This window comes from Sceloporus undulatus, chromosome 2 (assembly GCF_019175285.1).
Source record: "Sceloporus undulatus isolate JIND9_A2432 ecotype Alabama chromosome 2, SceUnd_v1.1, whole genome shotgun sequence".
Taxonomy (NCBI): domain Eukaryota; kingdom Metazoa; phylum Chordata; class Lepidosauria; order Squamata; family Phrynosomatidae; genus Sceloporus; species Sceloporus undulatus.
The window spans coordinates 240,576,761-240,596,072 of NC_056523.1; the positions used below are offsets into that span (position 1 = coordinate 240,576,761).

The window sequence follows — 19,312 nt, forward strand, 5'->3', positions numbered from 1 at the left end:
TAATGATTTAATTTAAAAATACGCTGCCAGGCAGCAAATATTGCATTGGTTCATCAAAGGCAATTTTTTTATAAGTACAAAGAGAAAGAGGTAGTGACAATTTAGCTTAAATTATTCCCTAATTAACATGTCAGTAATTTCCACTACAACTTCTAACATGTAACTACATCAACTGCTGAAATGTGGACATGTTGTTTGTATTTTCAGTCCAAAAAGGGATTCAGGGGGAAGGGGGCACCTTTCTGGTATTGATAATGCAACAGAGTATTCATAACTGGCTTCATTCTGTGGACAACCAACACGAAGGAAGTGCTGTTGTATTAATTTTCTTGAATACTGTACTGGCTTTGAGTCCATGGGTTGTCTATATTGATGAAAAAAATTCAGCTTCATCTCAAATATTCTTGATCTGCTATGACCCCATAGTGACCCTGATAGTGCCATAATAATAATAATAATAATAATAATAATATAGAATTTATTTATATCCCGCCTCTGTCAGGTTTGAGGCGGCATACAATATACATAAAATACAACAATATAAAATAAACCCATTGTCCCTCCCACCAACACAACAGTTAAAATTCCCTTATAACAGTACTGTACAGGGCCCAGAAACTAATAGGCAGCCACTGAAGAGATTTCAGTATAAGTGTTATGTGACCAATCTGGCTGCCATATTTTGGACCAATTGAAGTTTCTGGACTAAGTACAAGGGTAGCCCCATGTAGAATGCATTACAGAAATTGAGTCGTGAGGTTACCAGCACATGTACTACAGTTGTCAGGTCCCAAATAAACCAGACTCAAATTGTACTGACTGCCACACATTTCTCATGCCCAAATTCAAATTGATACAAGAGAGATACTTTCTTTCCATCCCAGCATGTCATAACCTATCAACCAATAGCCTTATTGTTTACCTGTCAATCTTGCCAGTTTACAGGATTACAGTTTGTAATCGTGTCTCACAGTGAGTGATCATGAGTAAGGGAGGGAAGTCTAAGTTTCTCTTTTGCATCTCTGACTAGCTGTTGATTTATTTTTAAAAATATGTTTTTAATGTCTCCTGATGCACACATACACACACATAACACATACATACACAGGACAGAAGCTGACCATCTTTGCTGTGATGGTCAGCAATGGAGCGCTTCATCCTGGTGGCTGATGCTCCCTTCCCAGCTGAGCCCCACTGGCAAAGTTGTTCTGTAGTCAAGCAACAGTGAGGGGGTAACCTGATCTCCTATCAACATTGATCTCATGGCTGAGCTTGGGTGGAAAGGAAGGTAACCAGGGTACAGCACTCCACTGTTGGCAATTGCAGTGTAGATGGGGAGTTTTATTCCCCATGGCATATTGGAGCTAATGGAGCTAATGTTAGATCAGGCTACCCCTTCCTTTTTCCTTCCCCACACCCATGTGAGCGAGTGAGTGAGTGAATGAATGAATGAGGGAGGGAGGGAACGTACATACATTTGGGTGCCCCACCTCCTGTAAATACAGAGGGATGACTGCATGTAAAAATATACTAAATACAGTATACCTCCATTTCAGAAGTCCAGCTAGTCTTTGGTTAGTACTGTATGTCCTGCCCATTAAAAAAAGGTGACACACACCAAGCTTGCCAGACTAATGCCACCCTCCAATTAGCCCACTGACCCCAATTCCACCCCAGTCCTGACACAAATGTAAAGAAATCAGTTTTTTTCCAAAAACTGCAGAGTAAAAAGTGAGTGCTTAAAATTCGCATTAATGTCTAAAAGAAGCACTTTCATACATTGTGTGTTCCAAAAGAACTGGAAACAAAGTAATTACTTTATTTTTTGCCTATGTAGACAGCCACCAAGTTATGTGGCAAAAGGGACAAAAGAGGAAAGGACATCTGGAAATATCTTAGTGCAAATCGAAGAAACTGCTACAAAAAGCCTCTCAAAAGATTTGAATAAGTGGTTGCAGAGGTGACAACAACAGGTAAAACCCAAGGAGCTATGTTGCAAGGATTCATGTTTCTTTACACCAATCTGGAAAACCTCAAGAATGGTACTATTAAAGGCTCAGTACTGCAAAACAGTCCCAAATACCCTAACGGTACCAGGTCCTGTATACACATGGACATCACCAGATGGACAACAAAAAAACCGAATAGATTTTATAATTGGAAGCAAAAGATGGAGAAGCTCCAATTTGGTGCCCAAGACTAGACCAGGTGCTAACTGTGGCACAAAACACAAATTACTTATATCAAACATAAGAGTAAAACTTAAGAAGAGAACAAAATCAGTCATCATACCAATATTTGATGTAAACAATATCTCAACAGAATTTATTGACAATATAAGGAACTGATTTGTGCTACTAAGCATAATAAACCAAGAACGAGAAGAATCTAATATAATATAAAGAACAGAATAGAAGAAAATGGTCAGAAGCCACAATAATAAGAAGAATACAGAAAGAAACTTACAGTAGTCACAAAGAATGAGAAGAAGCCCAAGTTCGAAGCCCAAGGGTATGGGACTGCAGAGCTAGCCTAGAGAGGGGATCTGTCACACTAGAATGTTCTAAAATTTCAGTGATAAAGGTAAAAGGGAAATAGACCTGTTCATATGGATCAAGAATCTAACTGAAGCACAGGGGAGCCATCCAACATCATGCTCTAGCTCCACTGCATGGTGACCTCGCCATGATACCATGACATGATGTGGGTGCACTGGTACTTTTCTCCCAGCTTAAATTGTGTGCACCTGAACAACTTGTGAAATTATGGTAGGAGCTGTCTTGCAACCATTCACAGTATCATGCCACTGTCTCATATGTTCTTTCCCCACCTTAATTATAATCATTTCACATTTATGCCATTCTCCAGTTTCTTTCATGTTAACAATGAGGCCAGAGTTATTATACAAAGGAGCCAGAGAGAATCCTGCGATTTCCCATTTCCCAATCTGCACTAGCCTCATGAAGCCAGAAAGGGGCTTTTAGCACAGTGAGTTAATGGTTTCATCTTGCACTACTGGTAGGGTTGCAGTCATCATTCAATACAAAGCTATACGTGTGTAGCCTTTTGAAAGAGCTCACTGAATCCAAGCCTCAGTCTGAACTTTTACTGACTAAGGTGAAGCTCCACAATAAGGTTTTAATTGTTCACAATTTCAGTTTCAAATCTTCAAAGGGGACGTGTGTATAACTTTCATTTTAAAAGTCATTAAGGGAGTCTTGTAGTTAAAAATGTCTCTTTTCAGAAATTAACCAGCGATAAAATCTGAAAATCATTACTGAATGTGAACTGGCTGCATCTCTCCACTCTTTCTCAAAGCTTCCATCAAAGCTTGAACAAGTCACCCAGCTATTAGAGGAAAACTGACAGAATCCATTTCTTCCTCCATTTCATTTTAGTCTGCACAATAAATTGGTCATTAAACAGGACCAGCAAAAGCCTGGCCTGTTTAACTGCCTCTGCCAACATAACTATATTTGATGATCAAGCTATAAATCATCTCCCTGATCTGATACTGCATACTTGGCCAGATCCCAGGGCAAAGGGTGGGTTGTTGTCGTGCTTGCATGAGATACTGACTGCAGGGACAAAAGATCTGACCTTAAGCACCACTCTCTCTTCCTCTGCCACGTTAAGACAGTGGTTATTACTTAACCAAGCACTATCAAACATTAAAATGAGCTTTCCTGCAACAGGATGCACACTAATTGCTTATGCAAATGATCACTTCAGTGCATGGTTTGGAAAAAAACAAGTATCTTATTGTATTGCGGTTATGGATTGTGGACATGCCAGCGGTAACACAACCAACGTGATGCATGCGACATGCTAAGTGTGGTCTCGTCCATTAATGCCAGTTGTCTAAGGCTGAATAGTTTTAACAAATGTTAAACTAGCTCACCGAATCAGTGAGATTTGTCTATATATGTGGATTAACTATTCAAAATGTTTATCTAATCACAAATCAAATAATCACAGATCAAAAAGATTATCTTATCACAGGGAACAAACATGCCAGTTCTCTGCATCATGTCCTCTATACTGACAAAAAGAGCATACAGTGTAAAGTCAGAGAAAAAATACATAGCTATCAGACAAAGTATGCAAGTATTCTCCAAAGCTAGTATTCAGAAAGCAGGGCCAAAATAGTCCTTAGTCCTACCAGAGAGCCAAACAAACCAAACAAGGAGGACCAATAAGTGAAGTCAAGTAATAGGGTCTAGCCAGTTCAATTTAGAACAGAAAGTAAGTAGGAATATTTCAGGAGACAACATCAACACAAAATTTAATGTGTAATGTTTTTAACTTTTTAAAATCGTTTAATCTGGAGTGGATGGTTCATACTTGCTGAGAGTGGTTAGACTGTACATGAGAGGGACTATTAGGAAAAAAGCTAAGTAGTTATATGGACAGATGCTGTCTTAAGAGAGAAGACCTACTGAAAGTACCACCAAGGCCTGAAACAGATGGGCCAAATAAAGTAGGTTCCAGCTGCTTCAGGGGTGTGGCATTTAGATGTTGCATGTCCCCAAGGTGGCTGGAAGCTGCTTCAAGGCTGTTTAAGGTGGCCTGAAACTGCCAGCAAAAGGAGTGGTAAAAAGCCTCTCCTGCTGGTGGCTCATTTGAGATCGTGGCGGTGGCCCACTTTAGGACTGGGCTGTCTGGTCACCACAGTCCTCAGACGATTGGGGCCAGAGCACTCCTTTTGGCTTGTCTGCTTCGGCCCCAGGTGTACTGGAGTTTGTTAAGTTAATTGCTCTGTTTGCAATACCTGTAAAATTCTGGAAGAGTTATGCATGTGAATTGCAATTGTAGCCAGAGCTCTTAATACAAACAACTGATGCAAGGGCAGAGAGAGAAAGAGGAGAGTGAATGAATGCTTGCCTCAGAATGCCTCTGAGTCCTGGCATGCTTCCCCCCCCTCTCTGTGTGTCTCCTGCTTCAGCCACAGCAATCCTCAAACTGTCCCCTTTAAGGGATTTTGGACTTCAGCTCCCAGAATCCTAGGCTATTGGCCAACATGGCTGATGCTTCTGGGAGCTGAAGTCCAAAATCCCTTAAAGGGGTCAGTTTGGGGATCACTTCAGCCTTCCCTCCAAGCCAAAGCTCTTAAAGAAACCGCTACTGAGGGAAGGCAGGAATACACACAGAGATTTATCGCAGTCTACATGTGAAAATCATTTGCACATTTGATTGTTTTTTCGGGATGCATGCACATTTAATATTATAGGGATGAAGGCACATTTGGTCCCATCATGAGAAAACCATTAACACATTTGTGTGCAAGTGCAGATTGATCTCGCTTTGCATGTGAAAACCATTTGAGCAATTGTGAGTTAATAACGAGTTCTCACCATTTTAAACTTTCAATTTTTCCCCGTGTGATAAACTCCAAAGATTCTTTGCATACTCCATACACCTCTCTACATCTCCATGACCCCTTTTCTTTAGGTTTTCTCTTCACAAGCATTCTGGGTATTTAATAGCAGCAGGTGATGAAGATATTAAACAGGTATCACTTACCCCAAAATGGGTATTGCATAATGTTTGGGATGCTACTTGAGACATCTCAAATTACTCAACTGCATTTACGTTCACTATCATACCCTCATCCCATGTGAAAAATGGCAACAGTTATACCGTCCAAGAGTTAGGGATGCTGCAAGGTTGACTTTGCTAATCTAGGAAAAGTGCTTTGTATGCTAAAAAAAAAAAAACCACTTTCAAAATGCTAATTACAATTATAGGCAGTAATGACAATATAGGCTAACTGCAATGACAGAATTACGTAATGCAAGAAAACCTTTCTTCTATGAAAGGAACTGTTTCCTAAAACCAATAATCTCTAAACATGTCCAGACATCTTCCCAGATTTGATATAAAGTCATTTTCTTTTTAAAGAGTCAATCAACAGTCCAATTCTATACATGTCTACTCAAAAGGTAGTACCAATGAGTTAAATAGAGTTTACTCCTGGGTATGTAGGTATAAGCTGGGTTCTAGCCTGAAAGAGAAAGTGATTCTGAAAGGGGGACCTTTACTTCCATCTTGTTCTCTGTCCACAGTCAAAATGCAAAAGTACAAAGTACAAATAGCTAGGGCCTGTGACATTGGCCTATCCGGGTTGACTCTGCAGTTTCTGGCTTTAGATATCTGCCACTAGTCCAAAGTCCCCGTTCTAAAATTCCTCCCTAGATTTGGGGTGACCGGGCCTAAGATGATCTCATTGTGAATTAGTGTGTATGTTAGCCTTGTGTTCTTTATGGTAAATGTGACCCACTCTTGATTCAGGATTAAGGAAGCCAGTCAGAATTAACAAATTAACAAGAGAATTATATCCTGCGGAACAGCAATAATTTCAGTAAGTTCTAGTTATTGATTCCAAACATAACAATATTCAAACTGAATTATGTCATTTTCCTTCAATCAATTCATAGACCCAGTACACAGTCGCTTCCGATTGTCTATCTAGTCCTCTGACTCATCCAACTGTTTGCTGTCAATTGACAATTCCCTCAGACACACACTTTTCCTTTTATACTTTCAAATCCACCATCGCCACCCTTTACAGTTTTTCTGAACCATCACTGTCTGCCCTGAAACCAAGTCCGCCTGGTGTCTCCTTCATATGCCCCTCCTTCAGAAGTCACTGTTCTACTGAGTCCTCAGCAGGTCTCAATGAAAAGCAATGCAATCTAGCATCTTGACTTTTAAAAAATACTAGTGAACATTCAGTTCTTTCCTATGCTTACTGTATATATTCCTATACAATTTCATTTCTTAGTAACATGAAGTGTGCCAACATAGTGCCCTGATTAAGTGTTGGACTAGGATTCAGGAAACCAGGTTTTGAATCCTGACTTGGCCATGGAAACTCACCGGGTGACCTTGGGCGAGTCACACTCTCTCAGCCTCAAAGGATAGCAATGACAAACCCCATCAGAAGAAACCTGTCAAGAAAGCCCTGTGATAGGTTTGCCTCAGAGTCATCACGAGCCCGAAATGACTTGAATACACACAACAACAGTAACATATCTCTGAAACACAACTGTTGCCCTTCACCTACTGACATTACTATACTTATAGGTTACTGTGCTGATTTCTTTTACCACAGAAATCACCTTTTCCTTTTGATTTTAGGTCTGACCATTTTGCACCACCTCTTTCTAAGGTATTCAGATTGGGCCTTTTCACAGTTACTTGATAATCCCCTTCCTTGCTACATCTTTTTACCACAGGAATTACAGTACATCTGTCTCTATAACACAGCACTCCTGACACATTTCTGCCAACTCTCCACACACAAGTCCTCTTTATGGCTTTCCCTCAACCAAACAGATCTCCTTACTTGATCCTCTCACTGGATCATTTGATCTATCAGTGGATCACTCAATCCTCTCACTGGATCATTTGATCCCACTGCTTGGCACCACACTGTCTAAAAAAGATGAACAGAAACCATGGAGAGGCACCATGCAGTTTCTTTGAAGCTGCCGAATTAATTCTAAACATGGCATTTGGATAGGGCAGAGACAGGACAGCAGTCAGGGCCTCAGAAAGCACAGACAAAGCTTTGAAATCTCTATGGATGGAAGATTTCCCCCCTCCTTCTAGGAAAGAAGGAGATATTTGGTGGCAGGTACAGTAATTCTCTACTGGAGGGAAAGAGGCAGTGGCATGCAGATCTGATAGGATGTTTTGGTAGAGGGTTCAAGACATAAGAGAGAATCTGTCAAGACTCATTATGCCACCAAGAATAACTTTCCCTTTGTGTTCCAGGTAGCAACAAATGATACTGAAATACACATCTCTCAGCCATTGCAACTGAATGTCAGGCTCTGGATAGGTAGATGAATCAACTTGAGGCATAGTCTGTTATTACATCACTCTCTCCTGTTTCAACTAAGGAATACTAGGGGCACGTTCCCACTATGATTTAAAGCTGATCGGGTTATATGACTGTTGTCCCCATTTGAAACCAGTTCTGATCCTACTTTAATCAATTTCTGTTGCAATAAAGCAAGGCAAATGGGGGAAAAAACGGTTTTCCCAGACACTAGTTTCCTAGTAGTTCTTTTGGAAATAATTGATTGTAGAGCATGTTCAACAAGTGGGAAAGATGGATCTGAATCACATCATTATGGAGGGGAGGGACAAATGCCAGAGGGATATTTACCATCCCTGCTCAGTTTTTGGTAGATCCACCATTCCCCCAACCCCAGCACTGCCTTTGTGCTTATGATGTGGCCTATGGGCGCATGATTTTTTTTAAAAAAAATTGATAGAAAGATTTCATTAATTGATTTTGCAACTATTTTTATTAACGTATGACCAGGTACATACACACACACACACACACACACACACACACACACACACACATACACACTCATCCCTCCATATTTGCAGCATTGATATTTGCAGATTTGATTATTCATGGATTTGATTAATATGTTCTCTCTAGGAATATCTAGGTCCTCCAGCGCAACTCTATGGTCAGCTTTAACCAGAAGTTGCACTAAAAGACGTAGAGATTCCTAGAAAGAATAATCTACTAGGCATTTGTAGTTTCTCCAGTGCAATTTTATGGTCAGTGTCAGTTGGACGTTGACCACAGAATTGCACTGGAGGGCCTAGAGATCTTAGGTAAAAACATGTTTTTGTTTTTTGTGTTTTTTCTATATTTACAGGGGTCTTGGGCCCCTAACCCTAGAGAATACGGAGAGAAAAGTGTGTGTGTGTGTGCACGTGCACACACACACACACACACTGCCTGAGCTGCAACTTGCATCACTGATGATGCACAGATGATTGACATGCATTTTGAAGTGGCGCAAATTAGTGGAAATGACAATTGTGCCAAAAAAGAAGCGATTACAAGGGGATAATGAAAAGATCCGCTTTCATAGTGGGAACAATGGACCTTTTGGAACTGATTTACCAACAAGGAATGAAGACGAATCCAAAACCGATTTAAATGTAAGTGGGAATGAGCCCTAGAGGTGAACAAATGGCTGCACAGATGCTGTCAACAGGCAGGAAAAATCAGGTGCACAACTGTCAGATGGTTGGTAGGTGACTTGACAGTACCATGAGTGAAAGAGATTTAGGGACCATAATAGACCATAATAGACCAAAAGCTGAACATGAATCAGCAGTCTGATGTGGCAGCAAATAAATAAAACAAAGCAGAATAAAAGCAACTCCAACCAGCAATAACAATTTATACTAAGGAATGTAATACAGTGGACCCTTGTTATATGCTGGAGTTTGGTTCCAAGATCCCTCGTGGATAACAAAATCCGTGGATGCTCAAGTCCCATTAAATATAATGGCATAGCAAAATGGTATCCCTTATAAAAAATGGAAAATCAATCAAGGTTTGATATTTCAATTTTATACTATTTTTGAACATTTTCAAACCGTGGATGCTTGAATCCGTGTATAAAAAATCAGTATATAAGAAGGGCCGACTGTATTGCCACTTTATTCTGTTTTGGTAAAACCTTACATGGAGTACTGTCTCCAGTTCTGACACCACAGTTTAAGCTTATTGAAAAACTGCTAGGTGTCCAGAGTAGGGCGACCGAGATGGTAAATGGTCTGAAAACTGAGCCCTATGAGAAGCAGTTTATTGAGTTGGGTAACTTGGAGAAGAGAAGATTTAGACATGATGTGATAGCCATTTTCAGACATCTGATGGGGTGCTGCAGTGAAGATGGAACAAACTTGTTTTCTGCTGCTCCAGAAAGTACAACAAAGCTGAGGGACTCAGGTTTCCAGAAAAGAGATTCTAAAAACAGGCAGAATTGCTTGTTTATTTTTCTCTTCCAATATTAACTTTTTATATGCACAACAGATAAGGCAAAAAATCAATGTTTTAAAATATGGGTTTTGCTCAAGTGGTAATTTGAATTGCTGATTAAAATTGCTCTTATTTGAATCAACCTATCCTAATATGTGCAACTTTTAAAAGTTTAACTAAATTAATATCGCTACAAATATACAAAATAAGTGAACAGCATCCTCCAAAAAATTGCACAAAAATGCACTAAGTTGAAGCCCAGTACTTAAACACACACAAAAAAGAGTGAATCTAATGGGTTTTTAAAGGAACAATTGTGAAGACCTATCCACAAAAACAAGATATGATGACTTATGGCTTCTAGGTACCAGAAAGATATTTTTTTTTGTTGTGCCATTGAAGCTTGTCTAAAATCTTGATTAACAGATCTTGGAAAACTTAGACTGCAGTGGACTACTGTGGGCTGGGGAGATATCTGTGAATGGTTTGATTACAGTTGGCCATTCATATCCATACATTCTTTATCCACGGATTCAACCATCCACAGCTTAAAATTTTTTAAAACTATACATTCCAAAAAAACAAACTTTGGTTTTGTCATTTTACATAAGGAACATTATTTTACTATGCCATTTTATTTATTACTTTCAGCTTTTAAAGACCAATAGAAACTACAAGGGGGCAAGGGCATGTGCTTTAGTTTCAATGAAATACATGATTCTCCATATTATACCAGTAATTAAAAATTATTTTCATGGAGAGGAACACAAAGGTCTAAAAAACTGATGCAGCTCATATGCAGGCCATGTCTCCCTCACCTTCAGAGTGCTTACGGACTGAATCCCAACTTAGTAGACAGAGAAGGGGTTTCTAAGAAGAAAAGTCTCCTAGAAGGGTCTCTGCATTTTACTCACCATATACAGATTAATAGCTGTTGACATGTAGAAGCCTGTTCTGTTTTAATTGCTGTCTTCAAGCAGTGGCAATGAAGCTCCTTTGATTTAGGCATGACAGTTCATATTAATTTATATAATGATATCCAACTATTTTTAGAGAACTAATGTGAGGTATTAGCTAGAAATACAGCTATCTCCTCTAGTCTACAGGGTGCCCCGTAGTTTCTTCAGAGTTCCCTAATACCTTCTCAGGGGATGTAGAGGTTTTGTCAAAAGGGTGAAGATTTTTGTGAGGAGCACAGCAGGCAGATGCTGCCACAACAGGTAGGCCACTCCAAAACTTGCCCACGAGCCACACACCCTTCTGTTTGTAAAGTACTGTTCACATGTATGGATTTCAGCAGCAACTTGGAAACACAGTTTGCTTTTTCTACATTTGTTTCCCCCCTTGTTTCTCACCAAAATCATTAGCAAAATGTTTCAAGTCTTTTAAAGCAAGAAAAACGATTGCTATGAATGTTTCCCCCTCACTTTTCGCTGAAAGCTGGTGGTGCTATTTGTCACTGAATTTTGGCACAGTTCTGGCACCAGAGCTCTTGACAGAGAAGACTAAACGTCTCAGAAAACTACAAATCCCAGAATTCCATGGCATTGAGCCATGGCACATAAAACAGTGTCAAACTGGAGTATTTCTGCAGTGTAGATGCAGCCTAAAATCACATCTGCTTTGGCACTAATATAATTCTTTCCCTGATGTGCCATCTAATAGTCTCTCTTTATCATTTTTGAGCTTTACCCTGCCCTTGCAAAATCTGTTGGCTTTGTGTTAGTTATACTAAATTTCCAGTTACAGTTTCCTTCTTTACAATCCCATTGTGGGAGAAAGGTGGGATATAAATCCCTTAAATAAATAAGATAAAAGAAATATTATTAACTTTTCCAGTCTGGGAAAAGTCAGAGATCATGAACACCTCTCGGTAATGGGCTAAGCAACAATTTAGTGTGAGGACTCACTTGAATAAGCTTTAGATTGAAAAAAATAAAATATGCATAGTTATAATTCTCAGTTGGTACTGAAGAATGTTGTATTGCGTCTACAAAATGGAAGCAAAAAATTCAATTGGCTATCTGACATATCGTGTTTCTTGCAATAGATGATTGGACTAAAACTGCCACATGAAGAAACATTTAATCTAAAAACATTAGCACAAGCTGAAGATCAAGGATAGATATGCAACTTCTAAAATATATGGATGTGTGTATGATTTCCTTCCACTCAGATTACACCCCAAATATTCTTGTGAACATTTGGTACAGCCTTATAATATATTTGGAATCAGGTTTATCACAAGGGCCATTTAATTTTGAAGCTGCTACACAATAAAATGAGATCAGTTGTAAACAGAGGAAGCTTCTTGAAATTTACTCTCTGAAGTACAGGCAATTAAATGAAAGGCTCAGGAATAGTGAAGGAAAGAAACAATAATTCAATACTAGTATCTATCACTTATTTTCAATTTTTTATGGCTACAGTTTCTTTTATTAGAAGACATAAACGAATTCTTAATGAACTGTGCACTGAGGAAGGAGAAAACAATTTTTCTAACTCTTCATGCACATTCAACTGCAATTTCATTATTTAACCAACACTGTATTTTGTATTCAATAAGAAAGAACATAATTACAGAGAAGGCTTCTGTCTACTGTCATTTCTCTATAACTGATACATAACATCATTATTTTTTTAAAAAATGAAAGTCCAGCATGAGCCAACTCCTGTTGCTTTTGATGCATAAAGTAGCAGTGATTTGGACCCTAGTATCCTGCCCAACAAAATATGATATAGGCTAGTTTTCAAAAGGGGAGGGGAAAAATAATGGCATTGTGATGACGGAATTATTCAACTGGAACAATATTTTTTAAATAGAAAGAAGAAAAGTATTGCTTTTAGTATAATATAAAATGGGAAGGGAAGCTTTCAGCCCTTAGACATAATTCACAGATGGGATTAGATCCCAGCTCTACAAAAGTTCCATTTCATGTAGCACAGGAACCCCCCAGCTATCTATTAATCTTCAGTGATTGGTAATAACAGCATATTCTCGTGTACCATGAGGTAGGCTATAATTCAAAACCCAAACACTCTAAGCCATCGGCAAGTACAGGCTGTGTCCCACTCTGGCGTACACCTATATCTGCCCCTGCTGGTGAGCCATTCGAGGCCACAATAGCAGGTGGCTTTAGGATTGTGGCATCTGGTCACAACTGTCCCAAAGCAACTGTGGCCAGAGCGACACAAATTGCTTCATTTGGCCTGTCTGCTTCACCCCTATGAAACCAAAGTTTTCTAACACAAGTTGTTGAATCAACAACAAACATTCTATTTTAATGAATTAATGCCACATGAGAGACAAATTTAAATGTTTATATCAATTTTTAATCACCTGGATTTATTTTCAGAAATAAAAGTACATAAAATAAGAATACGAAATAAGATTAACATGCCATTTTAATGTTTTGTCTTACCTGTTATCATGCTTGATATAATTAAGGGTAATATAATGAGCTTGAGCATTCTCATCAGAACTTCTCCTGGAAATGCGAAGTAAAATTTGTCCAGATTGGAGAGTTTACCATATTCCCGGACAGCAAGTCCCAGACCAATTCCTAAAAGAAACAAGGGAATTTAAACACAAAAACTATGTTTAACATGACAGAAGATAAGGAAGCAAAAGTTGGATTCAGATACTACTCACAAAAATAGGCAGGAGGAATATGATTTCCCCCCTCCTCCTATCCTCAGCTGCCTTCAGAACCCACCCCCAGTCAAGACGTAGGCGGGATATAGACCGCCCCTTTGGGGCGGCTTGCACCTGCCCCTTTCCCCAACGGATCGGGGCCTGAGCTGCCACAGCAGCAGCTCCAGAGGCCCCGATCTGCCGCTTTTCCAAGCCTCGAGAAAGCAGCAAAAAGCCGCTTCCCCATGGCCTGGAAAGGGGTGTCCTTGGGGTTTCATGCCCCAAGGACATCCTGACAGCGGCGGGGAAAGGGATAAAAGGGCTGCTTGGCTCCTTTCTCTCTGTATCACTGGCATGGCCGTTTAAAGGCCACGCCAGCAATATGCGTGGTGGAAGGAGCTCTGAAAATGAGCTCCTTTCAGTGCTGCTGAAAGGGTGCCACAAGCGCTCTACAGCGGCACATGATGTGACGCCCGTGACGTGCTGTTTGGACGCGGCGCATCCATCACGTCAAAATGGCAGCGCCCATGTAGACAGGGTGCCCCCATTTTGACGTACAGAGTACGTCCTAGGGTTGCGAGGTGTCTGTAATGGACGCCCCGAGGCAACTCTAGTATGTATCCAGGCTGGCACTTTGTGCTGGTCTGGATACTGCCATAGGGATCATTTTTTAGAGCAGGCTGCTTTGTTGGAGTTTGAATGGGAAATGAGAGGTTGTGGGAAAATTGGAAACAGGGTAGAATGTGCCTCCCACAATCTGTCTCTTCTCTTCTCAGACTTCTACACCATACCCCACTCTAGTCAACAGAGTCCCTCAAGTCTGGAGGGAGTATTTATTTGAGGTGGGGGGACTTTGTGGTCTGGTGCAGAAAAGTGCAAATAAGAAAGTCCACTTCTGCTTATCCCATTCACAAACAGATATATGTAGAACTGATCCAAGCTGTTTGAATATAATTTGTAGGATCTTTACAGCAAATGTTCATGTCTTCATTTGGGGCATACTCAAAGTACTTTGCTAAGGATATATGCACTGTGCTGATAAGTCTAAACCAGGCGTGGGAATCATACAGCCTTCCAGATGTTGCTGAAGGGCAGATGTTACAGAACTGCACTCTTCATCATTGGCCATGTTGGCTAGGGCTCATGGGAGATGTAACCTAAAAAGATCTAGACAACATGTTTTGCCCACCACTGTCTAAATTGTCTAGCATATTCCTGCTCATATCTACATAATCCCAGGGAAAACACAGAGAGAATTAAGAAAGGAAAATCCATTAGAGGAACAGAAAATACATATGGTCTTATGATATGGTAGATAAACTTCACTGAGGTCCAAAACACTGCAGAAATAATCCAGTTTGAGAATGCTTTAATTGCCCTGGCTCAGTGCTAGGGAATCCTGGGAATTGTAGCTTATTGTGTCATCAGAGCTTTCTGACAGACAAGGCTAAACGCCTCACAGAACTACAGTTCCCAGAATTTCATAGCACCAAGGCAGTTAAAGCGGTCTCAAACTGGATAATTTCTGCAGTGTGTTTTGGATTGTAGTTTCTGGAAAAAAACACAACAAAGAAATAATACATTCAGAAGCAAAATGATAAGGACTATAAAAAGATATTTATTTCAATGAATACTCAACAAACTACAGCTGGCCCTAGGTATCTGCGGGGGATCCATTCTGGACCCCCCCCCCCGCAGATAACAAAATCTGTGGATGCTCGAGCCCATATTGTCCCTAATGGTGGCATATGTACATGGTTGTGCCTCCATTAGAGACAGTTCCCTTAGTCCCATGGTGGCATGTGCATATGGCCAAGTCATTGGGGATAATGGAACGTAATGGCAGTGCAGCCATGTGCACATGCTACCAATGGACAATGGGGGCTGTCTCTAATAGCCACGTTGCCATGGGCATGTGCCACCATTGGGGACAATGCGGGCTTCCCATTCCTGGATGCTTTGAATCCACAGATGGCAAGTCCGCGGATATCAAGAGCCGACTGTATATGCATCAGGCATATGGCATAATATCCCCTAGTAATGTCTTTTAAATTTTTATATACTGATGTTTTAACTGTATTTTTTGTAAGCCGCTTTGATCACTTTCGTGGAAAGGCGGGATAGAAATAAAGATTATTATTATTATTATTATTATTATTATACTTTCCTATGCATGGTGAGCAGTCTCTATGAATAAACATATTTTCACATGAAGACCTCTTACAGTACAAGTATATAAGCCAACTTCAAGTGGTGACTGTTAGATCTGATTTTACTTTGGTGGTGAAACCACTCTAGATTTTAGTTCAAGCTTTAAAGGTCAAGCGATTGGGGATAACAGAACATATTAAACTGTAGCTAAAAGATACACAGCATAGGTTATATTTTTCACAGAAAGCAACAGAGTGATTCATTCACAGCTGCCACAATCATTTTACAGCTTCCTAGATCTACTTTTCTAATTCAGAATTTTGCTGTTGTTGTATGTCTTTACATTGTTTCTGACTTATGGTGACCCAAAGGTGAATCTATCACAGGATTTTTGTTTTGTTTTGCTCCAGATTTGTTCAGAGGGAGTTTGCCTTCACCTTCCTCTGGAATGGAGAGAGTGTAACTTGCCCAAGTTGAGTTTCCATGGCCAAGCGGGAATTAAAGCCCTGATCTTCTGGGTCCTAGTTCAAAGCTCAAACCACTACAACATGCTGGCTTTCCTGGTAAATTCGGCATTGCTATTTATTATTTTTTTATCAATATGGTGAATGGAGTTTCCGGTTTAGTATGGGACTCAGAGAGTCAATGATCTGGTGTTAAAATAGTACTCCTGTAGGCTTTATTCCTATTGAATATTCTCATAACATTGAAACTCTGCAGCAGTTGTTACAAATGTTAGGAAATGTTATAATGCTCTTATAAAAATTCTCAAGGACAAAATGACCCCATGATTTTTATCTCAGAAATTTTCATTATATCATCACTGTGTTCCAAGTAATATATTTTCTTCAATCTTTTTAATTATTTGAAAGCTGTGTATAAGAATGGACTCAATTAAGTGCTTTTCCATTATACTGCAGTGTGTTTTGGTTTTAAATGGTTTTGTTTCATTATGTACTTTTTAATCAAATTCAGTCTGTATTTTATGAGGGAAAATATTCAGATAATGTCAAGCCCTGAGTTCTAGACTTTTAATTTAGATTCTGAATATAATGATATCATGCATAAATAATTCATTTATTTAATACAGGATAGTTTTTGTTAGAAGAGGTCTTGAGCAATTAACCCTAAGTTGCCACCAGGATAACTGAAAGTGTAAAATATGAATGTGGTCCTGCATACTAGCATATTTTGTTGAAGCATAATCCCTCTCTCCAGAAATCTACAGTTTGGGGAGGCAATCAGGTTATCTTCCTCAAGTTAGTTTCCAAAATTCTTTAAAGTCAGTAATGACAGTTGCAACTGAGACAGGGTTTGCCTCAACTGTTACTATGTTGTGTTGCCCTTTAGTTTATAATTATAGCTCTTCTACAGAGCTGATATCAACTGATCATACATTCTGGCATGTTTGGTTGGTTGTCCTTGGCAGATCCCCTCCTTTTTCTGGCCTGGCTTTTTATAGCTATTCTGATGGCAGTCGTCAGGGTCTGTTCTTCTCATTATCTATTTACCTCAACTTAACATTCTTTATCCCAAGCTCTAACTGAATAGGTATAATCATAAATCCATTTCTCCAAAGAACTAGTTTAAAGAGTTTAGGGAGGGAACTAGCTAAGGAGCTATCCAGTAAAAGGATAGGTCTTTGTGAGTCTTTTCTCTCAAGAGGTGTATGTCAAGTTTCATAGCTCCTGTGAAGATTATCTCATTACAAATAAAAGTGATTTACCTCTTCTGGGTTAGAGTCAATTGCAGGATGCAGCCAGGAATTATCACATGGAAAATGCCGCCAATGCCACCGGCCGACTGCATCCCGCCTAAACCCAGCTCCCAGACGCTCTTAGCCTGCTGCTTTTCAAAAATGGGAAGCTCCTGACTTTGCAAATCACTCAGCTGAGTGCAGCTAGGAGCCAGGCTTTAGGCGGGATGTAGTCAGGCGGTGGCATTGGAGAGTTACGTCGCTTTTATTTGTAATGTGATAAACTCCTAAGTAAGAATAACTCAAGACCAGCCCTCTCCTAAGACTGATTGAGGCAGCTGCTTTAAAAAACACAATATGGAGGGCAGAGAATGATGGCAAGGCGTTGGGGAGAACAGGACTATGTGTTCCACATGGCCTTATGAATAAATGAATGAATAGGAACTTGGTGAGAAAATATATAGCCTCTTCTAAAAAAATATCACTCTGGTGAAATAAGATTTGACAGCCTGTGGAGTCAGCTTTTGTACATAAGATTAGATTGTGTCTTGTAGGAGGGTATGATCACCATCTTATCTTTCAGCTTAGCAGCGAAATGTCTTGATTTAGTCCTGGAATAACTTTAGCCAATGTGAAGTGTGGAGATAACATTGACGAGAAATGTATGACAAAAATGAACTGCTGGGAAACTATATCAAATAACTGTTTTAGATTAAGCAATCTTAGGCTGTTTATGACTTTTAAAACAAACAACAGAAAAGGAAGCAAGAAACTTGTTTTGCAATGTGCCATGAAGTGTTAGCACTGGGTTGCATAATTTTCAGGTTTGAAAGATTATGGGATGATTATTTCCTGGAATTAATAGAGATTTCTCAAAAAGAGTGGTAGAATGGATCAGAAATATAAAAATACTGAATTGCATAACTCAGAATTAACACTGTGATCCTGTGTATGCCTGTTCAAAGGTATGTTACTTTAAGTTCAATGATTTTCCCTGGGTATAGCACTGCAGCCTAGGTCTATCTTGCACAAGAATGTCATATCTTGTAAAATAAGGAGAAGTTTAGTGATGCAGGTATTAACTGAGATTCATTTCAATTCACTCTTAAATGGACAGTATTATAAGCAGAGAATAACATTACCTTGTTATAAAATAGATTAAAACACCCTAAGTGTTCATGTCCGGGGGCCAATACATACATAATTTGGTATAATTGGTAGTAATTCTACAGGTTTAGTGCCGGCATGGGGAACATGTCACCCTCAATATGTTGCTGGTCTACAGTTCCCATCATCCCTCATCATAGCTATGGTGGCTAGGACTGATGGGAATGGGAAATCCCATGCCAAGGGCAACATTTTCACAGGGGTCATCCTGTCCCCTATACTTTTTAGTATCTACACAAAATCACTGGGAGAAATCACCCAGAATTTTAGAGTTGGGTGTCTTCAGTATGCTGATGATACTGAGATCTATCTGTCCTTTACATCGGATGCCAAGCGGAGGTGCTGAATCATGCAGTGAAGGACTGGATGAGAGTGAATAAGATGAGGCTCAATCCAGACAAGATAGAAGTGCTGTTGATCAGTAGAAAATCTGGGGTTGGTATCACAGCCTTCTCTATCGGGAAGTGCTCTCGTGCCACAACAAACTACAATTCCCAGAATTCCCTAGCACTGAGCCAGGGCAGTTAAAGCGGTCTCAAACTGGATTATTTCTGCAGTGTGTTTTGGACCTTAGTTATGCTCAAGGTCCAATCCATACTGCAGAAATAATCCAGTTTGGGATTGCTTTAACTGCCCTGGCTCAGTGTTTGGGAATTCTGGGAATTGTAGTTTTGTGAGAAACAGCTCTGGTGTCACAATAAACTACAATTCCCATGCATCTGAGGAAGTACCATTAAGTCTAGGAAAGCTCATGCGGCCAACTTCTTTCTTTCAGTGAGTCTCAAAGGTGCTACAAGATCTCTCTTCTATTATTATTATTATTATTATTATTATTATTATTATTATTATTATTATTATT

The 19,312-nt window shown here is 39.6% G+C and overlaps 1 protein-coding gene across 1 annotated transcript in view; it reads right to left on the reverse strand.

Moving 5' to 3' along the window:
- Nucleotides 1-19,312, reverse strand: part of SLC1A1 (solute carrier family 1 member 1) — a 56,496-nt gene that overhangs the window by 19,921 nt on the left and 17,263 nt on the right. The window contains exon 2 of the mRNA XM_042454852.1: nt 13,228-13,368. Within this exon, the coding sequence (XP_042310786.1) occupies nt 13,228-13,368 (141 nt within the window). The remainder of the gene's footprint in view (nt 1-13,227; nt 13,369-19,312) is intronic.